This window comes from Dama dama, chromosome 13, assembly GCF_033118175.1.
Source record: "Dama dama isolate Ldn47 chromosome 13, ASM3311817v1, whole genome shotgun sequence".
Lineage (NCBI taxonomy): Eukaryota > Metazoa > Chordata > Mammalia > Artiodactyla > Cervidae > Dama > Dama dama.
In genome coordinates this window covers 42,155,902-42,180,515 of record NC_083693.1, presented here as the reverse complement: position 1 = coordinate 42,180,515, position 24,614 = coordinate 42,155,902, and the positions used below count along the sequence as shown (strand labels likewise).

The 24,614-nt window shown below is 51.1% G+C and overlaps 1 protein-coding gene across 2 annotated transcripts in view; it reads left to right on the top strand.

Moving 5' to 3' along the window:
* ARID3B (AT-rich interaction domain 3B) overlaps positions 1–22,230 on the top strand; it is a 50,024-nt gene extending 27,794 nt beyond the window's left edge. Inside the window, exons 3-9 of one of the 2 annotated variants that reach the window (XM_061159003.1) lie at positions 1,825–1,896; positions 2,118–2,190; positions 15,193–15,376; positions 16,608–16,876; positions 16,980–17,234; positions 18,681–18,782; positions 19,656–22,230. In XM_061159003.1, the coding sequence (XP_061014986.1) occupies positions 1,825–1,896; positions 2,118–2,190; positions 15,193–15,376; positions 16,608–16,876; positions 16,980–17,234; positions 18,681–18,782; positions 19,656–19,819 (1,119 nt within the window). In that variant the 3' untranslated portion in view covers positions 19,820–22,230. The remainder of the gene's footprint in view (positions 1–1,824; positions 1,897–2,117; positions 2,191–15,192; positions 15,377–16,607; positions 16,877–16,979; positions 17,235–18,680; positions 18,783–19,655) is intronic. The other variant, XM_061159004.1, reaches the window with a different exon arrangement.
* Positions 22,231–24,614: the final 2,384 nt, after the last annotated feature.

The following is a 24,614-nucleotide window of genomic DNA, read 5'->3' as shown; positions in this document are numbered from 1 at the left end:
CTTTCCAGCAGGAATTACTGGCTCAAACGAAATCACTGGGCATTAGGGTGACCTGCTGCAGCCTTTGAAAGGGGACTGTAACTCTGTCTGGTTTTGCTGACCTGACAGGCATAATTCATCTTGATTATTCATTGTGCTAGTTGCCACCAGATGACACCAGGTTTCTGTTGACTATAATTACAGCATGGGTTTTAGCTTTTTTTTTTTTTTTGAAACAGTGTTCCACTCGGTTGTTGGCCTCCCTGAGCTGAAGGTGCTATAGGAAGGTCTCTACAGTGTCTGCCTGGGGAGATGATGTGAGCACAGCCAGATAGCATTTCCTGAGCACTTCCTTACGCACGTCTTGCAGTAGATAAGCAGGGAAACAATTTGATGGAGCCTGTTTCATGTCAACTGACAGGGTGTCACTTCTTCTTGGTTATCCTTAACCTGGTGTGTGGTAAATTACTGTTCTCACAAAGTGGGCCTACAGCTCAGCCCACTCCCCAGCCCCAGATGCCCTCCCCAGCCAGCTGGGTGGTACACTGCGCTTGTGCATGTGGGCACCTTGGCCCTGGAGGAGAGAAGAGAGAGGATGGTCTCTGTGCCCAGTGCCATCCCTGGCTTCTTCGTTGATAGGTGGGATGAGGTGAACGGGCGACTTCTGCTCTGACATTTCATCCTCTCCACTGGCAGAGGGCCTTTCGGATGCTCCTATGTGGTATACATGTCTATATATATATATATTTTTTTTTTAAGAGGTGCTTAATTGGTTCAAATAATTAGCTAATGCCTTTTAACAATGATTATAGTTGATGACATATTCACTGGAGCCTTAAAATTGTCAGGCAATGTGCTGTGTGCTACAGGTACTGAGATGAAGAAGACACTTTGCTTTCAAGGAGCTTACAGTATGTGGGGATGACAAATAATTCCAAAATAATATGTCAGATTCTAAGCTCAAGATGAACAGAGAGTGCTTCCAGGGAACTTGTGCATCCGGGTATGAAGGGAAGCTCCCTCTAGAAGATGATGACTGATTTGAGAAAAAAGAGTTACTCAACTGAATAAAAGCAGGAAGCAGATTTCAAGAACATAAACAAAAGCATATTTGCCATTTCCTCCCAATCAGTTGAATGGTGTTGGTTTGACCTAATCAATTAAATTAGGATTAGGTTTTCATTACTTCTCTAATGAAAATGAACTTCACCCTAATGGAACAGTCTCTCTGTATCTTGGGAGTAATCTCAGGCCCTGGGGGCCCTCATATCACTGGGTAGTTCTGATCACTAGAGTTAGGGCTTCTGGTGGTGAGGCTCGGCTGAGCGACCACAAGATCTTCGAGATCTTCATCTTGCTCCCTTTGACCCCTTATCTTCCACTGAAGTGTTGTGCGCGAGGCCAGGCTAGGTATCTTCACAACATACCGTATAATTTACAGGCACACCATAAAACATACAAACATATGTCACACTGAACCTACAGAAAAATGGTTCACCTCAGAGCTATGGCTTCCAGAACATCAACTAGGGATGAACCAGTTCTCAAAGCTAGGCCTTTGTGTCCCCTCTTCCAGGGTTATCAGGTATAAGTAACACCCACTCCCCTCCAGCAGATGAAGATGATTCTTCCACCTGACTCCCTCTGGTTTTGGAACCATAATTGAAAGCAAAAAACCAAGATGTCCCTTTTAGGGGGGCAGAGGCGGTTACTCAAGCAGTCAGTCTCTCAGTGTGAGCCAGGAGAGCACAGTTGCTCAGGGTCCCCCTCTACACCCTAAGAGACTGCCTTGCCCCCTTGCTCCCTGCCTACTGCCTTCTGACCTCTTGCATTGCTCCCCTTTAGAATGGTGGTTTGACCTGGAGTGATGATGCAGATGGAGGCCGGGGAAGAGAGATCTCTCGTGATTTTGCCAAGGTCTGTAATGTTTCCTTTGTGATAACAGAAGGGGCCGTTCTGTAGTGGGTTATTGTATCTGCTTCCCAAGGAATGAAGATAGAAGTGGCCTGTGAGTCATATCTGTAGTCATTCAGATGGTTATGTATTGCTATTGTAAGACTTCCTACATAAGATGGAATTTATTTTCACTGTGGTGTGTTTTTGTTTTTTTCTTTTTTTTTGTGGGTTTGGGATTGCAGCTGTATGAACTGGACAGTGACCCGGAGAGGAAAGAGTTCCTGGATGACCTCTTCATCTTTATGCAGAAGAGGGGTGAGTGTGCACCCTACTCATCATTTCAATTCACTGAATATTTATTGAGTGCCTACTGTGTGCACGTCACTCTTAGCCATCCTCCCTGTGGAGTGCCAGCATCTTAGCCCAGGAGGACAAGAGCCATTTATTGCCAGTTGGTCCCATACTTAGCTGAATAATTGGCAGTCAAGTTGAAGAGGGCAGAGAGGGCCTGGGTAGAAAATGAATGGAATGATCATCCAAATTCAGTCCTGCTTTATTCTTGTCACTGTTCTGATTAACTGGTCTCTGGAGTCATTTCAAATTCAAATACACTTTTTTTCTTAGCCTTATAGTAGGTAGTCCTGGACATCACTTAAAACTCATATATGGGGCTTCTTGCTGGTGCATCTGGCTTAATAGAGACTTAGAATGGCCAGTGAAAAAATGGAGGCCCTCCAGGATGTGTTGGGAGGATTCTGAAATGATCCAAAAGAAGGAAAAGCTAACTCTTTTTTCCTTATCCATTGGCTCTTTGATTTTTGTATCCACTGGCTTGGTTGGGGTGCTCCTGCAGTTTAACTATAGGGCACATGGACATCCACTTTACGGTGCCTTACCGCTTCTGGTCTTTCTCCCCTTCTCATTCTCCTGCACCCACCCACCCCCAACCATCTCCACTTGGGACCATGGCATGTCTCAGTCTTGAGCCCACAGTGACTCAACTTCCTGGCTTTGTATTCTGTCACAGCAATGGGTTCACCAGCTGGCAGCCCTCAGGAAGCATGGTCAGAACCCCAGCCTCTCTAGGAGATAATTCTCAGCAACCTGGGTAGCGGCATCTTCTTCATCCTCAGGACAAAGCCTTAGGGGAGCTGCTCCTGCCAGCATGTTCCCTGGGACCCTGCCTGATCACGTAGCCCTTGGTTTCTGTGTCAGCTCCTTTACTGAGACCTGGGAATGAAGTCCTCTTTATTGTAGGTGGGGCTGTAATGACAGCCTCCAGCAATGAAAGATCCTGATTTAACTCCTCTTCTTCCCTCTCTCCCGCTCCCTCTCCCCACCAACCTCATCCCTCTTTCTCTCCCCCTCCTTCCAAAGCCTCATTGCCTTCTTAGCAGTGTGCCTATTACCGCTGGTTTGCTTACAAAGGCAATCGAAAGTTTTGAGTCTGGGTTTTCCCTCATCCAAGCCTATCAAAGCAGTCTAAGCAGCTCTAATTAGTTTACTCCTCCAACTGTTATCTGGAGCTGCATGTGTCAGTAAAAAACAAGAATATAATCCTGAAAGATAATGTGACTCGCAGCAATGAAACTCCCTGGTTGCCCTGAGAGAGAGAAATCCACTTAATACTTTGGTCTCCCCTTCCAATTACCTTTTAATTATTTACAAGCTCCGCAAGCCCAGCTGGTGCAAACCCAGGAGCTGATCTCGTCTCAGAGGGGCTGCTATAGCAATATAGATTTTAATCAGCAGTGTGCTTCCACTGCTTTAGATTCTGCTTTATTGTTTTTCTCCCTTCCCAGAAGGATTTTTAAAGGAAAATGGAAGTTATATCAGCCTAGCCAAGAGTGAAGAGCCATAATTGTTTGTTTACTACTCTGTGTCCCCAGTAGACGAGGATCTCCTTGAGGACAGCCACTTTGTCATTTCTGTGTGTCCCCAGTGCCAGCACAGGGCCAGACCTGGGGGCAGGGATCGGGAGGAGCCCTGCTCAGGACACATTTTCTGTCGGAACAGTCCTGTTGGTTTTCCTAACTCAGCTGCCCCAGTGGTGGTGGTGGTGGGGAGCCTCCCCTCCCCCACCCCACCCCCAATTAGCTGCCTGTGATTGGAGGTCAGCAGTACAGAGGGATGTATGCTGAGTGTCCTGCTATTGCACAGTGCTGGGGCTGCCAGACTGCCGTCTAGTCTATTCCAGAGTGAACCCAAAGCAGAAGTGACTCTCTTTGATCCTGTCTATTTATGGTTATTCAGGCCCTGAGTAAATCTTTTTTCTTTCTTCAGCACTTATGTTCGGTATTTCACTATTTGCTGGTATCAACAATAGAAGGGAAACAGTTGAGTCAGTTTTGCTACTTGTTAATTACTCTAGTATAAGGTTTCTCAGCCTCAGCATATTGATTTTGGGGACTAGATAGTCCTTTGTCGGGGGGGGGGGGGCTCCTCCCCTGTCTTGATAACCAAAAATCTCTGCAGATATTATAAATGTCCCCTGGGGGGACAAAAGTGTCCCTCTGTTTAGAACCACTGCCATAGAAGGGTAGGAAAGAAGTTGAAGATCAAAACTTTTCTCTGCAGAGAAACTCTTCAGGGAAATCATCTTAGCTCCATTCAGAGAGCAATACCTGAGGGTGGCAGGGCCTGTGTCTGGCAATGGGAGGACCTTCCCGCCTGTAGCTGAGGGCCAGACGAGTGGGTGCTGGTCCCCCTCCAAGGCTGGGGTGTAGAGAGCTGAGAGTTGCTGTAGCCCCAGCAGGGGAAGAGTGGAGGCAGAAATGCAGAGGTATATGTGTGGTCCAGACATGGCTGGAAGAACCCTTGTCTGGCCTAGATGAATCAGGTGGCATCAGATTGTGAAGAGCTGCGTTTAGCCCAGAAGGTAACCCTCCAGTCTGTGACATAGCTGAGTTATTGAAGGGCCACCCGGGGAGTGTCACCAGAGCTGTGCTTTCAGGAAGCTCGCTGTGGCAGTCAGTGTGTAGCTGGGCTGAGAGGGAAGACTGAGGCAAGGAGCCTGTGGAGCTTAGGTTGTTCCCTTTAAAATCAGTGATCTCCTCCCTGGAAGACTCATGTCTGATGACCTAAATTTAGAATGAGTGGTTCAAGGGGACTGGGAGCAGTTTGCGCTTCTAGCCATATGAAGCTTGCTGTCTTTCCTCTTTGCAGAATGGTGAGACCTAGGGCCCCTAGACATTTGTGAGTTATTTGTCATTCCCAAATTGGAGTCTGGGGCACTCAGGAGCCCACTTGTGTTAGCTGGCTGGATGCAAGGAAGAGCCTTGGCAGTGGGTCAGCAGCTCATCCTCCAGAGCTAAGATAAAGGATAAGCAGTTGATTTTAAAGGAGCCCCGGAAAGCAGCCAGAGTCTGAAAGGCCCAGTGATGCCCACCTGGGCCGTGAGTGGGCTGGACAGCTTTGACACAGAAGCTATACCACAGAGGAAGTGGCCCGGGCTCCAGGGGAGGTGGCACCCAGCCCGTGGCCTCGAATGACTGCAGCTGCAGGTGATAAAACGGCTGTGCAGTGGGAGAGGGGCCTGGCCATAACCGCTGCTTTGTGCTGGGTCTCTCCAGCTTGTTAACATGTTTGGGTGAATTGACTGCAGCAGATGGGCCTTTCAACTTAAGGCACCTTGGTTTCTAGGCCAGACTGGGTGACTTGCACCCTCGTGATCCCTCCTCCCCGTCCCCAGCAGAAAAACCTACCCCAGAAGGCACTTGAGAAGAGGCTGAGACAGTGCCCAGTCAGGCACCTGTGTCCTGCCTGCCTCGGAACGGCTGCTGCAGCGGCTGCTGCAGCCTGTGGGGAGGCGTGGGGACTGAGGCAGGTGAAGCTGGGGCTAGCATCCATCCTGAGCAAATCCTTCCTCTTCTTATCTCTAAAAAGAGAAGGTTTTGATTAGAGTCAATCTGGAAGTTTTTTCCAAGTTCTCTGTTGGGTATTATGTGTCCGTGGTTGTGTCTGTTGAGCTGTGAGCAAACAGTGAGCCACCCTCAATAACCAAAACAGAAGAAAAGCCCCTTGAGCAGTTTTCTATTAAAACAGTTGTGTAAAAACTACACCAGGGAGCCCCACCCCCACTCCCCCTCCAGCCAAACCAGATGCTTCATTCCCTTCCTTGCAGAATCATGTGTTTCTTCTTTTGCTGAGGGAAGCCAAACTGAACTAAACAAGTTTCTTTTGCTTGTGCTTCCCACACAGACGTTTCTATAGAAAGATGGGTTAGATTTCAAAACTCTGATGTCCCCTTTTCCTCACCTTTTGCCATATGTACATGCAGGTGTGGGTGTGTGTGTAAAACACATACATATACCTTTTTTTTGTCAAAAAAAAAAAAAAAAGGCAAACATTTGTAAACAAAATTCTTTGACTAATTTAATTCACTGTGGGTGATTTCTGAGGTGTTGTTTATTCCCTGGTAGATTTTCCAGGGGGTCCTGTGGGCAAGGCGGGCAGGTGCTGATTTGGAAGTCTTATAAGCAAAGGCTTATGAACATTCTTCCCTCATCAGTGAGGAAGAAGAGCTTCTTGTCTTGTTCCCCAGGCAGCGAAGCAGAAGTATGATTTCATCAAAGAGGAGGAAGATGATTTTGCTGTTAATTTTATTATTGTTACCCTGTGTACTTTACAGAACCCTTTCAACCCATTATCTGATCTGCTGTTCCGCATAGCTCCACCTCTGTGGGTTAGAGAGAGCAAAGGTTATCACAGGAGCCAGCCCCCAGATTAGATGACCCCCCTGAGGCCACAGAGCTGCTTTAGCACATGGTTTCCTCATCCCCAGGCCGGGATTCTTTCTCTCACCCACACTGCCCTGGAGAAACTTGGCCCCTAGCACCAGCAGCTCCATCACTTTCCATTGGCCCCTAGCACCAGCAGCTCCATCACTTTCCACTGGGGCAGTGGACAAGCCTCTGCTGGCCTTCAGCCTTCTAAATCCCACAGGGACTGTGGCCCACCTGCACAGGTCAGGGCCCGGGAGGGTCTGACAGCATCTAGCTGATAAACATGGGGCACAGGTCTTCATGCAAGAAGAGTGTTCATCTCAAGGTAAGACAGCCTGTCTCTCAGGGAAGGGCAGATGTGACGGGTCACAGTGGCACAGAGGCTGCCGTCTGTCAAGGCAGGATTGGGGGGCCGGGAAAAGCCCTAACAGTAACATCATGGGCCCCCTAACTAAGCGCCCACAAGCGAGGATCTCTCCTCCAGCCCCTGTCCCAGCTCGCCACAGCAGACAGAAGACCTGCTTGGTCACATGGAAGACAAGTTTTGTCAGGACTTCACGGGAGAACTGCTGTCCCTCCCCCACCAGTTCTGTTCAAGGCTGCACACTGACCTTGGTTTTCCCAAATGGATTGTTGGATCTGTTTTTGATGTGTATATACAAAGAATTTACTGTGGGAAAAGGGCTTGGTCTGCCTCAAAGTGCAATTTGAGTGTTTTTCCTTCTGTTGTGTGCTTATCTATCCATCTCAGGCAAGGAAATGTTCGTGACATATATTGCTTTGCCTCTTGGTGGAGGGAGTTCCTCGTATATTCTTTGTACCTTAAATGGTCTGTGCCATGGACACTCTTCCTGATAGAATAAAATATGTTTGTCTCTGTCAGATAAAATAGGTTTTGGGGTTTCATTTTCCAACTTTATCCCCAAATCAAAGTCCAAAATACAAATCTTTGTCTCAGGATTAATCCTTTGTTTCAGGCCAGGTCTTTTGCTCTCCCCAGGTGGTAGCTGATGTTCTAGTGCTAGGGTTCCCCTCCCACTGTTTCTTTTTTTTTTTTTGGCTCTCCCAGATCTTCATTGCTGCGCATGGGCTTTCTCTAGTTGTGGCAAGCAGGGGCTGCTCTGTAATTGCAGTGCGCTGGCTGCTTATTACAATGGTTTCTCTTGTTGCGGAGCACACACTTTGGGGCATACAGGCTTCAGTAGTTGAGGCTCTCAGGTTCTAGAGCACCAGCATTAGTCGTGGCACACGGCGTAGCTGCCCCAAGGCATGTGGGATCTTCCTGGACCAGGGATTGAACCTGTGTCCCATGCGTTGCAAAGTGGATTCTTAACCACTGGACCACCAGGGAAGTCCCATGTCCCCACTTCTAAATACCTTATTACTAACCAGTTATCCATGATAATGGAAAGAGATCCCTGGTTTTTGAAAGGCATGATTAATTTGAATAGCTCATTATTGTCTTTAAATTCAGCCTCTTCCCCTTCAAAATCATTTATTGGTACTTTTAGCACTTGGTAAAATTGGGTTGAGGGCTTCCCTGATAACTCAGTTGGTAGAGAATCTGCCTGCAATGCTGGAGACCGCGGTTTGATTCCTGGGTCAGGAAGATCCACTGGAGAAGGGATAGGCTACCCACTTCAGTATTCTTGGGCTTCCCTTGTGGCTCAGCTGATAAAGAATCTGCCTGCAATGTGGGAAACCTGGGTTCAATCCCTGGGTTGGGAAGATCCCCTGGAGAAGGAAAAGGCTACCCACTAGCCTGGAGAATTCCATGGACTGATAGTTTGGCCTCCTTTGTTCCAAAGTGAGCCAGTATTCAGCAGACCGTCCAAGGATTGGTATAGGGAAAGTCTGAAGCGAGAGGTTGACCCGCCTACACTGTGGGAACATCTACTAGGTCTTGAGAGGCTAGAGGCACAGATGGGCAATGGAAGCTCAGACAGCCATGCGTGCTCAGGGAGAATGGCCTTGAGTTGTTGGGCCTCTCCCCAGTCACCCCTCCACCCTTCTCTCAGGCCGGTCTGTTAATCAGCAGCAGGCAAAGCAAAGAAGACCTGACGGTCCACCTCCTTCTAACTCCTTCGTTTTCTTCTCTGAGCGTAGTTTTTATGGGAGGAAACAGCACCACCATAGCCCTAATTTTATTATCAGCCATAGTAGAGTACAAGACTGCATGTGCTATTAAACTTCACCTAAAGCAGTTGGTCTGAGCAAGAGTATCAAGAAGGGTAATGGGTCTGAAATTAGCCTCTCAGGTTGTGGCGCCTGCAGAACTCCATTCATTGCTGGTGGGACTATAAATGGGCATCACTACTGGAAATCTGTTCAGTGGTGTTTACTAAAGCTAAATGAATGCCAACCCTATTACCCAGCAGTTAAACCTCCAGGTGTATCCCCAGTGGAAATGAAAGCTCTGGTTCACTAAAAGACACACGCAAGAGTATTCATAGCAACACCATTCATTATAGGCAAAAACGGGAAAGAACTGAAACGTCTATCAGTAGTAAAATGGACAACTAAATGGTGGCATAGTCCTCTAGTGGAATAAATACCACACAGCAATAACAAAGAATGAATTACTGTTGTACACAGCTGGATGGCTCTCACAGACCTAATGTGTAACACAGGAAGCCATTCCCAGAAAACTACGTATGCTGCATTCTTTGGTTTGTGTAAAGTTCAAGAAAATCACCTATAGTGATACAGGATAATGATTACCTCTGAGTGGGGTGGGGAGTGGGTATTGATTGGGAAGGATAATGGAAGAGTTTTCTGGAGTGCTGGAAATGTTCTGTATTTTGCTGTGAGCAACGGATAGTGGGGGGTACACAGCAAAAAAGATCTGGTGGGCTGTATCCTTAAGATACTCATCTAGGTTCTAGGCACTAGGCCTTGTGTCAGGCAGGCCTCCTCAGTGAGAGATCGTGGTAGAGGGCTGAAGGGTACGTGTAGGACCAGTATCCGGATATCTGCGCATCCTTGCTCGGCCCTGACTGGTAGAACAGTCAACTCCACACTACATGGCACACCACCACACCCTGCTGCCTAGTTTCCCAGTGGGAAATAGTTTCTACATTAGCAAGTCAGGGGGAGAACACCACCAGTGATTTCCCTACTTGTTCTTGGGGAGCAAGAGCTGGGCAGGAGTTAATATGCAGCAGGAGGCTTGCCTGCCCCTCTGCGTTCCCACTTAACTGGGGACTTAACTCTTCCAGGCTCCCAGCTCTCTTGACATGCTGTGGAAATGATTAATGATCTTGTTCAAAGTCAGGAAAAGCAGCGAGGGTCCTGGGCAGGGCCACGCCCTGGGTCCTGGGCTCTCACCCCTGACCAGTAGGCAGCCATGCGCCTTCTGTCCTGGGGCAGCTCTGTCCTGGGTCCCTGCCCCCGATTACTTCTGGTCATCCCTGGAATGTGCCCACCCTCTGTGGTGGGGAGGAAGTGGTCCTCCCCTAACATGCCCACCATGCTCAAGGAGACCATCTCCCCGCTCTGCTCTCACCCCTACTCTGCTGTGTCTCCACAGGCTCAGCAGGGAGGCGAGCCAAGGATCGGAGCAGGTTTTGTTTGGCTCCGTCTGCGCTGAGGGCTCCGGATAGCAGCACCAGTGCCAGTGCCCAGCGGCATTCCCACCTCCAAGGGTTAAAGCCCCCGGAGCCCCCAACAGCTTCCCTGGGTCCCAGCCTCATAAAAGCCTTTTCCGAATCTCCCTTGGGCTGCGTCAGGCTCCCTGGCTGAAATCTGATAAGGGGCCTCTTTGTTGGAACTGTCAGTCTCCTTTATTGAGGAGGGAACTGGAGACCAGCGGCATTTCTTGGGGTACAGATAAGGCCCTGGATTGCTGTCAGAGGGACCATGATTAATTACCCTCAATCCAAGCTCCTGCTTTGATAGCAGTGACTGACAGCCCACAGGGTTTCCCGCAACATGCTCCCGCCCTCTCTGGGAGGTGTAATGGGGTGGGGGGGTGTGGGGATTCGGCCCCCTGCAGGGCCAATGCTGGTGACCACTGCAGAGAGCTCTGCAGTGGCTGCTGGCCTCCTTCCTGGCTCTCTGCAGGTTGCTTTGGCTTTTATTGCGGACTGAGGCCTGCTGTCTCTCAGGTGAAGAGGCTCTTTAGACTATGATGTAATCCAGCCCACAGGGTGGGCCAAAACGTCCCCCATCCCCCCCCAAGGCTGGGGGAAGAGGCATTGCTTATGGACTTGAACTTTGAGTTTTTATTCCTAGACTCATAGGACTTTAGAGCTGGAAGTCATCTAGTCCAAATTCCCTGCTTCAGCCAGACAGGGAAACTGAGGCCTGAATATGTCAATCCCCCATCCCCACCCCCCAGTATGATGTTTTTGGGTTTTTTTCTTGTTTAGGGAGGGAAACTCAGCTAAAAGGTCTTCTCCCCCTCTTTTCGTAGTTGAGTCTCTTTGGGACACAGGAGATGGCTACTAGGCCCACCAAGTACAGGGCAGACCCCAGAGCCAGACTGGCCTTAGGACCCTGCTTGTCTCTCAGTTGTCGAAAGAATCAAAGCCAGGGCAGGTTTTATGTCCGGATTGGCTGCTTAATGTGAGAAAGCCATGATGTCATCTAAAGTTGGCTTGCAGGATACGGTCAGCTTTGTTTCTGGTGGGACTGAGGGGCCCACCTGCTCTGGACGCTACTTTTAGGGGTTTTGTGGGGGCCATCCATGAGGAGGAAACGCCTGTTCCTCTTACCCGCCGATTCCTGGAAATGGGGTGCCTGGCCAGGCAGTAGGGGCCCCTCTGAGAGAAATCGCGACCCCCGCGTGCCCAGAGTGGGGCTGGGTGGCCGAGCAGCCCTGGTGTAGGGGAGAGGTCACTCTGGGAACTCAGAATGCCACTTTGCTCCTAATTCATCTTCTCAGGTCCTGTATCTGCCTGTCTCCACCCGTTTCCCATGCCCCTGAGCAACTCCCAGCCTAATGCAGTCACTTGCTGTGTGACTATAAAGAGGCGAATTTTTAATGACATTTCCACATCTATGATGTTGTTGTCTTTGAAAGAAGTCATCTCGAATGACTAGACATTTAGTCCAGTGACTGCTCTGAGGGAATCTATAATTCCTCCCTGGGGAGTTGCCTTCAGAGGCAGTTTGAGCCACACAAGGAAATCTGTCATGCTTTATGGCCACACCTCATCTTCACACAAAATCAGTATAAACCGCCTGCTTACTTTGTCCTATTTTCCTGGCTTGTTTCCTTGAACGACTATTTCTAAAAGTAAAACACACCCTTATATTTGAAGGTCTACCACCTTGGAGAGAATCAAATGAAAATAATATAAACTCTGAAAGCTATTTGCAAGTGGAGTTCCAAAGCCATGTGGTAGCAGGCTCTCTAAGGAGACGTTTCTGAAGGACGGCACACCCTCATCTGGGCAAGCCCAGCTTGGTGGTCACTCACTCAGCCATGCCTGTTCTCTGTACATCTCAGACCCAGCCACCTTCACCGCTTTAACACTTGTCTCCCCTTCTCTGTGGCCCCACTGAAGGACTTCGTGGTTTCTTTACCTCCTCAAAATCTCCAGCTGTCCAGCCGTTCCCATGCTGCGCTCCTCTTAATGTAGGACTCAGACGCCAAGGGCTGAACCACTAGAGTCCTCACTTCCCTAGTCTGTTTAATAAAGGTCGTGACACTCATGAACCTGCCAGTATCCGAGAAGAGAGGCTGACTTCTCTTCAGGGCTGTCAGCATTAGACACTTACAGCTAGTGACAGACCCGGGTGGGCACACTGCTGACAGGAAGAAAATGCATTTAATATTCCCCATTGGGTTAGCACAGAGCTAGTTGCTTTGACTCTGAGAAGCCCGTTGTTTGTTTAATCTACATGGTAGTTTCACTTATTAAACTTTATAATATTCAAGACATGATGAAGGAAAAAACAGTCCCTGCTTTCATGGAGCTTACAATCCTCCTGGGATACCAGACGAGCATAAGTGAAATATGTGTAATTATTTGTGGAACTTGTAGTGGTTATAATAGAAATTCAAAGAGGAAAGAAATACATTCGAACCAAGGTAGTTAGAAAATTATTCCTGGAGAGAGCGAACATTGAAGGCCCGTATAAGAAGGATTTGGGCACATCATTTTAGAGTTGATGAAGAGGAAGAGTAAAACCCAAAAAATAGAGGAGAAAGAAGTTGGGTTGTGGGGTGAGGGTGAGAAGACCCAGCTGATTGAGTGAGAGTAAGTTATTGGGATGTGCTTGAAACACATCATACATAATCTTCTAAGTGGGGGCGTCCCTGGTGGCTTAGATGGTAAAGAAGCTGCCTGCAATGCAGGAGACCAAGGTTCAATCCCTGGGTTGGGGAGATCCCCTGGGGGAGGGAATGCAACCCACTCTAGTATTCTTGCCTGGAGAATTCCATGGACAGAGGAGCCTGGTGAGCTATAGTCCATGGGGTCGCAAAGAGTCAGACACAAGTCAGCAAATAACACATGCACAATCTTCTAAGGAGTGTTCGGGAACCTGAGTCATGATATTGAACATGTGAGGTGGGCTGGGTTGGCAATAAGAGTCATTGTGGGTTTTTTAAACTAGGAAGTGAGTAATGGTGAAAGTGGTGTTTTCATCAGATTGTCTGGCAGTAGCATGCAGGTTGAGCGTGTGGATTCAAGGTTGCTGGGGCATCTAATGGGGAGCCAGTGAGGGCCTGGCCCAGGGTGATGGCTATAGAGAGCAAGTGAGCTTTGAAAGGTGCCTCAGAGGAGGAATCGGTGAGCCTCCAGACAAACTAAAGGTGGAGGAGAGAGAAGAGGAGCAGTCTCCTTCTGAGGTTCCTGCCTAAGGCCTCTCAGAGCAATGGTGTTGCTGGATGAAGAGGCAGGGATGGGAAAAGGGAGCTTGCCTAGTGGATGAAGGGGAGCTGAGTGTGAACATCTGACCTGGAAGTGAATGGGTCAAGTGTAAAGATGTTCCAGAAGCTTCTGGAACTGAGAGCTTCGGGGTCCTGTGGGAGGGAACCTCGGAAGTGGTCCTCCCAGACTCTCAAGGCAAGGCCATTGGCTACAGAGGAGGGAGACCTTAGCCCTGTTCTTCTGGGAGACCAGTTTTGTTGCGTGAGACTTCTGTGCTTATGACAGGAATGAAGTCTGCTGTCCAGAACAGCTCAGGGAGAAGTTAACCAGCGTGTGCGCTGTTGTGTCTTAGGAGCATGCCAGCAGTTCTCTGACATTTTACCAGTGATCCTTTGAATTTAACTCCATGGCCTTTGTCAGGACAAAGGTCTTCAAGACCTCTAGCTCCCTCCTACACTGAGGAAAGCGGCCTGGGACCACCACAGCAATGCCATGTGTTTGCGCTCACACTGCTGCTTCCGCATAACCGTGGGACCCTTCAGTCCACTCTGGCTTGAATTACCCTATAAAAAGAGTGAGGGCAGTGTTCTGGGACTGAGATGAAAATGCCATTCCTTGAGGGGAAAGAAGCAGGAGGAGCTGAAACAAACAGCCCTTCTCTAATCAAGCTGGCCTGACGTCCACCAGACAGTCAGTGAGACTGCAGCAGGCTGGAGTGGGGGTGGGAGGGGGTCTGGGGGTTGGTGGCAAGGCAGAGGAGGAGCAGCCGGTGTACAGTAAAAGGACTTGCCATCAAAAGGCAACAAGTCTCATACTGTGCCCCGGACGGTGACCCTTCCCACTGGAATTCTCCCCTCTGACCTCCAGATCATTAATCCCGGGGCTGCCAAATGACAGTCATCCATCACGCCTCCTGACGAGCATCCCGGCTGCCCAAGAAAGGAGCCTGGCCCCGCCCTCCCTGCCGTCCCTGGGTGCTCATTAGTGGGCCTTCCTGCTCCGGGCCAGGTTTCCTAATCAAGTCCCTGACTCCTGTCACTTCCCTTCGGGGCCAGGGGGCGGAAGCAGCTCTGACCCTCCCTCTTTCAGAGGCCGGGGAGAGGGTGGAGTGATTAGTGGGGAGAGAATTGTTGAGTGGCTTTTCATCCCCTTGGAGACTTGTGTGCCCAGCAGCTCCTTTGACATGGTGGGGACACAGGAGAGAAAAAAAACCCATTTCTCTATCCTGCAGCAGGAGAAGAGATGAGGAGAAAACAAGGCAGTATGCAGAGAAATTAAAGCACAGTTATAAACGGCACTGAGAGCTGCAGAAGAGAAGCACGGGAGCTGTCCAGGTGGACGGTGGGACCCGCCCTCCCCTGTGCAGGGGTCAGGAAAGAGTTTGTTCACTGGGGAGGCAGCCGAATGACTTCTGAAGGCTCTAGAGGACTGAGTTGCCAAATTATTAGGAGTCATATTGCTAGCAAAAAAATAAAATCTTTGAAGTCATGTAGTCTGGCTCTCTTATTTACAGCGGGGAACAGACCCAGAGAGGCCATGTGATTTACCCAAGGCCATGAAGCCTGTGAGTTGAACCTGTCTTTCTGTTCTTCCCGAGGAGACCTGGCAGCTAGCCTGATAGCTTCCAGGCTTTGGGAGTTTGACTCAAATTACACTTCTGAGCAGATTTGTGAACATATTTCCAACTCAGTCAAAGGTGGGCATGCACAGATGTCTTCTTTCTCTGCCTGAAAATGACCTAGCCCTGTGTTTCTCTCCTTGCACCATTGCAGGGACCCCCATCAACCGAATTCCCATCATGGCCAAGCAGATCCTGGACCTGTACATGCTGTATAAGCTGGTGACGGAGAAGGGGGGCCTGGTGGAGATCATCAACAAGAAGATCTGGAGAGAGATCACTAAAGGCTTGAACCTGCCCACGTCCATCACCAGCGCCGCCTTCACCCTGAGGACCCAGTGAGTGGCCCGCGCCCTACGGAAAGGAGGCTGAGGCTTGTGAGAGGGAATTAACCTTGAGGCAGGGAAGGAAGGAAATTCCACCGTGCAGTGAGCAAGACAGGCGGAATGCCTGAAAGAGCCAGGAGCTTTCTGAGATGAATCCCTCGGTCACCTGAGTAAACCTGAGCACCTTTTCTCAGGCGTGTCCTGTGTGCTGTTGCTTCACCTTTCCGTTTTGTTTCATTTCATTCATTCCATTTCACCGGCAGTCCCACCAAGTAGGTTTTGTCCCTGTTTTCCCGATAACAAGAACTAAGTCTCAGAGCCTAGATCGTCTGGTCAGGGCTGTATCAGCTAGTAAGCAGGCTGAGGTTCATAGCTGGACTTCTGTCTCTGAAGTCCACAACCTTTCCAAGACATTGTCTCCTACACAGTACCCCTACGCTAAGCCTGACTCTTTCTACTTGACATTCAGCTTACTCAGAGGAAAGCAGGCAGGCCTCTGCTGGGATTGGTGACCTGTTTTTGTACCCATTTGAGTTAATTATAAGGGTGGCAGGAGCAGGGAGAGCATTGAAGAATGGGGGCCAGAGGGGAATCTGTTCTTTGGGAACTCAGGATATTGCTCTGTGAAGAAGACAGAAGGATCAGCTGTGTGTGGCTTGGGTGGCATTTATAAGGCCTTGTTGAAAAGTTAGAAGGGTCTTATCCAATGAAACGGTTCCTGCAGAAGTTGGAAACAGAGCGACAGCCAGCAGAGCCATCTTTCTCCCAGGGTTCTTAGGTAGAGAACTGCTTTCTTGGGGCATCTGACATGAAGCGGGATGGCACTTCTAGGCCTACACACAACAGGAAGAGTTGCGCCTGTCTGAACAGCTGACTCAGAATGGTTAGGAGATCAAGGAGCCAGAAAGACATTGCAAAACGTGGCATTTCTCCTTTCTCCCAGGGCACTGGAAAGGTGCCACACAAACCCGAAACATTAGTGATGATAGCTGTTTCCCTGATGAGCCGTGACTCCAGTTCCAGCCGCATTTAGCCCTGGGTGCAGTTAGGGGGCCTGGGCTGGGGCGTCCTGCTATCCTGACGGTTCCTCTTCCACCAAGTTCACCAGGTTGTGCTGCTTCATCCTAGAGGACAGAGCCTGCCCCACAGAGGCCCCTTGCAGACGATCATCAGCTTACACTGGGCAGTCCTGACACTGCATTTTGGGTGATCCTTCCTTCCTTCCTTCCTTTCCTCCATCCAGGTATATGAAATATCTCTATGCCTACGAGTGCGAGAAGAAAGCCTTGAGCTCCCCGGCCGAGCTGCAGGCAGCCATTGACGGCAACAGGAGGGAGGGCCGGCGGCCCAGCTATAGTTCCTCCCTCTTTGGCTACTCACCCACCGCGGCTGCCGGGGCCCCTGCCCTCCTCTCCCCACCCAAGATCCGCTTCCCCATCCTTGGGCTGGGCTCCAGTGGTGGCACCAGTGCCGGCGGCTCGCGACTGTCCCCGGCAGCTCCTCTCAGGAAAGGTCTGCAGGGCTCCCGGGGGAGAAGGGGCACCAACTCCCCGGGCCCAAGACTCAGGTGGGAGGGCGGCTTGTGGGCTGGGTCCAGCTCTGGTGCCTTTGTCAGGTGATGGAGTCCCAGTGACCACCGTGCCCGTGCCAAATCGCCTGGCTGTGCCTGTGACCTTGGCCGGCCAGCAGGCCAGTACCCGGACGGCCACGCTGGAGCAGCTGCGGGAACGGCTGGAGTCGGGGGAGCCTCCTGAGAAGAAGGTGTCCAGGCTGTCAGAGGAGGAACAGCGCCTGGTGCAGCAGGCTTTCCAGCGCAACTTGTTCCACATGGCTCGGCAGCTGCCCATGAAGATCAGGATCAATGGCAGGGGTGAGCAGCGGCCGGCGCGCCAGGCCCCAGCTCCATTCTGGGCGGGCTCATGTCCGGGGACCGGGGGGGCGCCCTCCAGGTTCTGCCCCCATCCCTCTTACCCGGTCCACAGAAGGATCTAGAGGCTAGGGGGTCACCTGGGGGTTCAGTGGCCACGGAGACCTCAGTTCACCAAGCTGAGGTCATTTTCCAGGGCGCCTGCAGTTCCTCAGGCGTGCTCTGTTCTGTAGCAAAAAGGAAAAGCAGTTGTTCAAGGAGGAGGAGCCGGAGACCTTCAGGGCCAGTTGCAGGGTCTTCCCCGTCCACTCCTGCCTTTTGATCTGTTTCAGTTAAAGGGCTCGCCCTTCCCCCCACCGCCCCACCACCTGGAAGAAAGACTGCGCCCCACTCCCGAGGCCCAGCAAGGGGCCGGAGCTGCCTCAGGCCGGCAGCCAGTGGCCCTCAGGAGGGAAGGGAGGAGGAAATACAAGTTTGGCAGCATAATTGACATCTGTCCCTTGCCCTCCACATTTTTCAGATGCCCCACCTTCTCATCCCTGCAGCCACACACCCCACACCCCTCATTCCTGTTTCTCCCCTTTCCCCCTCACACATTTTTTTTGCCATTCATGACTCTGTCTCAGAACAAACATGAGCAGGCTTGTGTTGGGGGAAAATCAGGTGTGAAGGGAGCTGTGCATGTTCCCAGGCAGCCCCTTCCTGTCCCACTCTCCCGTGGCGAGGAGCCCAAGGAAACTGGAGATGGTGGCTCAGACAGCAGGGTTCTGCCCTGTTCCCCGCTCAGGCCAGCTGCCCCTGGTCATGCACAGGCCAGAGGCTAATAGATGAAGCAGCTCATCTGGAAGAATTCTTGGCTCTCGACTTCAGGAACGGAGAGTCTCTGGTGGGCCAGGCAGAGTCCTCGTGTGCCAGTGCCTGCCACCTTTCACAGGCCGTGGATGGCTCAGATTGAGAGGGAGTGCCAGGGCCTGGACAGGCAGACCCCCTCCTTGAGGACCTCCCAGTCTAGTAGAGGGGAGGGGGAAGCCAGGCGAGTCCTCAGTGGATGGGGCTGGTCTTAGTGATCTCTGACCCCGACCCCCCCTCAACCTGGGCCCTCCCCCCCCCCACCCCGGTGGATAATGGGTGCTCGGGGTTTGTTGAATCGCACCAGACGGGTCAGTACACAGCTGTGAGCTGAGGTCAGCCTCCTTCCCAATGTGACCCCTCTTCTCTGAGAGCAGAGCGAGCCGGGGGTCAGTGGGTCAGTGGAGAAAGCAAGCGATAGGATATTGACCAGCCTGGGTCTCCTGCCAGACCTTACACTGGGGGAAGGTTACACGGGTGCTTTCTAACCCTGGGAGGCCTCAGCCTGCTGCGGCCGGGCTGGGAGGGTGGCCAGGCCTCAGAGGGGATGACAGAAATGCCCAAGGGCTTGACCGGGCCTGCTGTCTCCCTTGTCCCTAGCAGAGGACAGAGCAGAGGCCTCAGCAGCAGCACTGAACCTAACCACAAGCAGCATTGGGAGCATCAGCATGTCTGTGGACATCGATGGTACCACTTACGCAGGTAAGGGAGGTACAGGCTGGCAGCCAGACTCAGTGCGGCTCCCTGCAGGGCCCCCTCGCCCCCCTCCTGTCTGGACACCTTCCCAGGGGGTGGGCCTTTCATGTTGTCTCAAAGTTCCAAAGGTAGAGTAGTTCTGGATGAGGAGGCCTGAGGACTGCTAACAGGATGGCAGGCCCCCCTCCACCTGTGACCGAGTCAGAGAGACCGCTTGTCTAACCCTTTTTTGACCAATGGTTGACTCGTTAATTAAAAGAAGTCATTGAATGTAAAGAATCATAATCAACTCCATCCATGCCTTTAGCATTGTATTGTAAACTAAATTGGGGCTTCCCAGGTGGCACTAGTGGTAAAGAACCTGCCTGCCAATGCAGGAGACCTAAGAAATGTACGTTCGATCCTGGGTCTGGAAGATCCCCTGGAGGAGGGCATGGCTACCCCCCCTCCGTAATCTTGCCTGAGGAATCCCATGGACAGAGGAGCCTGGTGGGCTACAGTCCATAGGGTCACCGAGGGTCTTCACTGGGTCGGACACCACTGAAGCAACTTAGCATACACGCATGCATGAGTTAGATGTGCCTGCCATTACAGTCTTCCTAAGCACAGGTCTCCTTTCTTTGACGGGTTCATCTCTGTTCTTCCCAAATGTGGTCTGGGAGCACTTCCCTTAGAGCCTTTGGGGCCTTTCAGCAAAATGACTGCCCCTCAGCAGCTTAGACGCACCTGCCGGCAGGGCAGTGTGGGCACCCAGTGCACCCTCCAGCCTGGAGCCTCACCCGGTTAGGTAGGAGTGATGTGGTGAGGGACTGAACCCCTGCACGCATCCCTGCTCTCCCCGTCTGCTCACACTGCCTTCTCCCCTCCCCGCTCACTCAGGTGTGCTGTTTGCCCAGAAACCCGCAGTCCACCTCATCACAGGATCCGCCCCCCAGAGCATCGGCAGCAGCTCCAGCAGCAGCAGCAGTTCTCACTGCTCACCGAGTCCTACCTCATCCCGGGGCACCCCCAGTGCAGAGCCCTCCACCAGCTGGTCCCTCTGAGGGGCAGGACCCAGCTCCCCACTCCCCACTCTCCCTTCGAGAGCGGCGGAAGTTGATGCACAGAATTTACCTCATCTCACGGAGCCCACATCAGACACCATTTGGCCAGATGTTGAGAGTTTGGACATGTCCGTCTGCCCAGGCTCCATCAGGTCCTGCTGTACTCTAGAGGCAGGGAGAGGCTGGAGGGGCCTGACAGGGCAGCGTTGTCCAATCAGGGATTGTCCTGGAGAACTGGGCAGGGTCTGGGCGTCCCGCTTGCTCCAGGGCTCCCAGGCCCCCTCCCATCCCGGGCACAGTGTATTGACAATCTGTAAGCTGACACAGGGCTGAAGGCCCTCCACACCCCTTCCCCTTTAATTTATTTCTCTCCCCCTCCCTTCTGCTGTGACTCCAGCATCACTGGTCTCTTACCCTGCTCAGCTCCCCCATCTTTAACTCCCATGTGGGGCTGCTTGGAGCCAAGAGCACACCTCTGTGGCCCTTCTCTGCTGAGCATGGGATGGGGTCCTCCCAGGCCACCTTGCCTACCATGTTTGGTTCGTGGAGTGTGGGTCCCTCAAATTCATGTCTTGAAGCAGTCCTCAGGGCCCCATATCCCCTTTTAATGGTTCCAAGCAAGGGCTGATAAGGGCAGTCCTCAGGACCCAGGACCTGCTGGGCATCTACCAAGGGAGAGGCAGAGCCCCGGGGGCAGCCCAAGCAGACCCTGGCACCCACTCCACTGGCCCTTTTCTGACCCGCCCAGATCTCACACCACCCCCACCCATTCATCCCTGTTGGCCAGCTCTCCCAGGAAACAGCCCGCTTGTCCCTCAGGCCCCTCCTCTTCTCGGCGGGGGGCCGTCTCAGCCCCTACATCCCCAAACCTGTCAGTGTCAGGTTCACTGAAATACCTCAGATTTGTAATTGTTGATGTTTGATTCTTCAGGAAGTATTTGCATCTCTGGAATCTTTTTTATATGTGTTTGCTGACTTTTGTGTTTTTTTTTTTACTTTAAAATTTTTATTGTTGTTACTGTAGCACCAAAGAAATGAAAGCAGATCTCCCCCAAAGCCGAGCAAATGGTTTGGTACCCCAGCCCCTCTGGCCCTTCCCTAAGATTCCCCCAGTGAGGAGGAGGGGGAGGCTGCGGGAGAGACGACTCAGGGATCACAGCAGTGGGAGGGTTGGGGCGGAGGGACCCCTCTCACACAGGTTGGGTCCTGAAACCACACTGGTTGTCAGGATGGCCCTTGACCCATTTCCCACCAGAGTAGGGCAGTCCCTCACTGGGCTAGGATCAGGGCGTCTCCCCTTCACTCAGCGTTCCCACCTCAGACCGTGGCGCAGGCCATGGACACTGCAGGGGTCGAGCTGCCCCAGAAGATGAGGAGATGCTGAGAGAGCTCTGTCTCCTCTTGGACGCTGGGGTGAAACAGGCTGCTCCTGTGTCATAAAGAGGAGGTGATTCTCACACACGGCTCACCTCTCCGTCAGGTTCACTCCGAAGTGTTCCCAGGAACCCCGCCCACTGTGACATCATCCGGCGGTAGCGGTGGGAGGCCGAGGTGGACCCAAGTCCGCACGCGCCCCACGCTCAGTCTGGCTAGGAAAGGAAAGGGAAATCAGACACCTGAGCGCAGAACACATATCTCAGCCCGGTGAGCTGCAGCGTCGCTGACTGCATCTCCTCTCTCTCCCCCAGCCGCCCACACAGTCTCTCTCACACACACACACACGCACACGCACACACACAGCCCCATGTGCTGGGGGCTGACCCTCTCCTGGCCTCACCAGGCCGGCACAGGGCTGGGCAGAGAGGGGCGTCTGCTGTCGGTGTCAGGGAGGAGCCCGGTTGGCTGGCGCTGGGCCCACTTGAAGGCATCACAGACATTTGGCCCGTGTGTCTTTCTCAGGACTTTGGTCACGAAGGATGGCCCCTTGCACCCAGAGGACACAGGGACCGTGTGCTGTGTCTTCCTGGTGGTTGGATCCTCTCGCTTTCCCCGGGCAGCTTGCCCAGCCTCACCCTGTCAGCAAGGCCTCGCTGCCCTGAGGGGCAACAGCAGGGTCTCAGCCTGAAAGCCAGAGGGTAGGCGTGCCAGCCAGTGTCCCCAGAATGGGGCCCTGGGCCAAGAAGAGCTGTCTGGACGGTGCAGCCCTGAGGTCACATGGCAGCCATTGACCGGGGCCGCTCTGTCCCCTCCCCTTCCCCGTCTTACTTGTATTTAACCAGGAAAAAAAAATGTGATAGCACATGGGTAGCCTAGGCAGTGGATGAATACCTCAGAAGTCCTTTTGCAGCAAGTGTCTGTATATGTTGTGGTTATTTTCTATCTTACATGTTCTCGAATGTTTATATTTCAATAAACCTCTACCTCTTCACACAAGCAGGACACAGGTGCTTTGGCTCTTTCATTTGACAGTAATAGGAAGAGGGCAAGGGACTTCCGAATAAAAGGGGCTAAATAAACTACTCTGATCCCTTGATTTTTCCTAAACTTTCTCTTCACTGCTCACTCACTGTTTCCCCAAAGCAGTTACTCTCAGCCTGTCTTCTGTATTAGCTGGGCACCTCTGATAACTCCATGACCACCCATGACTCCTGGCATCATGTCAGGGTCCCAGATGGCACAGGGCCATGAGCCCTCTTTCAACTGCTGCTGAGTAAGTACAGTCCCCACACTTACAGAGCTCACACTTGTCTGGAAGGCACATACGACTCTTGACAAAACATGATTGGAACCCATGGGCAGATAATCCCTGGAAGGCTTCCTGGAGGTGGACATTTCAGCAGGAAGAATGAAGTCGCCAACTGAAGACATGAGGAAAAGCAGACGAATGGGTCCATGTGGCATCAAAGGGCCTGGCGTTGGGAACTGTGGGTAGTACTGGTAGACAAAAGTGTGGCTGGGGCCAGGGTGGAGCCCAGGCTGAGGGGTTTGGGCACTATCCTCTGAGCATCAGGACACTACTGACATGTTTTGAGGAGGGCATAGGCTTAGAAAGAGGCTTTTCTAGCAGGATGACCTGGAACTGGGAGACGTTCTAGGTGTGGACACCCTGGGACACTGCCACTGAAACTTTGGCCTAGACCCAGGCTGCTCAGCACTTTTCTCTAGCGCAGTGCACATCCTACGGGTGCAACCTGGTACTGACAAAACGAAGAGAAATGGGCAGAGAGGCAAAGCACTGGGTGGATTTGTGATAGTCCTCCTCCATCCATAACATAAACCTCATCTGTCTGTGACCTTTCTCTGCCATATTGAAGTACTGAAAAGTGAGAGTGACATTGGGACAGTCTTGAACCTCTCACTGATATTTTAAAAATTTTTGAAAGAAATAACCGACCCTTTAGTACTTTACTTATTAACCCATAACTGGGGTAACACGTCACAACTTCCTGTGGCACATCATAGGGCTGCCACGTGGAGACTGAGTGGGCCTGTTATAGGAGGAAGCCCCAGATGAGAAGAAGCATGGTCCAAAGACACTGAAATAGAAACAGTGTGGAGTGAACGTGAGGCAACTGAGGGAGAAGTGGAAGCTGAATACGGCTCCAGTTAGAACTGGAGAATCTGGAAAGAACAAGGCACCAGGCCTGCAGTTCCATTCCACTCTTAAGTTAACAGGAGAAAAAAAAAAAAAAAAAAATATATATATATATATAGGAGAATATCTAAGACCTTGAGAAAAGGCGAGTTCTTCAAACTAGACCCTCCAAAAAGAAAGTTCATCCAAAGATACCGTAAAAAGACAAACTGGAAGCAGATACTTGGAATACAGAACTGACGAAGGAGTAGTGGTCAGAATTTTTTTAAAATGTTTATTAAGACAAAAGAAGTCTTAAGATCAAACCAGTCAATTCTAAAGGAAATCAGGCCCTTATACAGAGCAAAGTAAGTCAGAAAGAAAAACACCAATACAGTATATTAACGCATATATATGGAATTTAGAAAAATGGGAACGATGACCCTGTATGCAAGACCACAAAAGAGACACAGATGTAAAGAACAGACTTTTGGACTCCGGGAGAAGGCAAGGGTGGGATGATTTGAGAGAATGGCATTGAAACATGTATATTATCATATGTGAAATAGATCGCCAGTCCGGGTTCAATGCATGAAACAGGGTGCTCTGGGCTGGTGCACTGGGATGACCCTGAGGGTTGGGATGGGGAAGGGGATGGGAAGGAGGATCAGGATGGGGAACACATGTACACCCATGGCTGATTTATGTGAATGTATGGCAAAAACCACCACAATATTGTAATTAGCCTCCAATTAAAGTAAATTTTTTTAAAAAATTAATTTTAAAAAAAAGGAAATCAGCCCTGAATATTCATTGGAAGGACTGATGCTGAAGCTGAAACTCCCAATATTTTGGCCACCTGATGTGAAGAACTGACTCATTGGGAAAGACCCTGATGGTGGGAAAGATTGAAGGCAGGAGGAGAAGGGGATGACACAGGAAGAGATGGTTGGAAAGCATCACTGACTTGATGGAGATGAGTTTGAGCAAGCTTTGGGAGCGGGTGATAGACAGTGAAGCCTGGTGTGCTGCAGTTCATGGGGTCACAAAGAGTCAGATATGAATGAGCAACTGAACTGAAGACAAAAGCGAAAAAGAGATTGAGCAGAGGGGGGAAAGTCATAAACAGGTGTTCTGCAGAAGGGGAAATAAAATGACTGGACATCAGTGATCAGGGAAACATACAGAAAAAACATTAGCTGTCATCAGATTGTCACAAGCTGTAGTCTTAAAATAGCAGGACTTGGACTTCCCTGATGGTCCAGTGGTCCAAAACAAGGG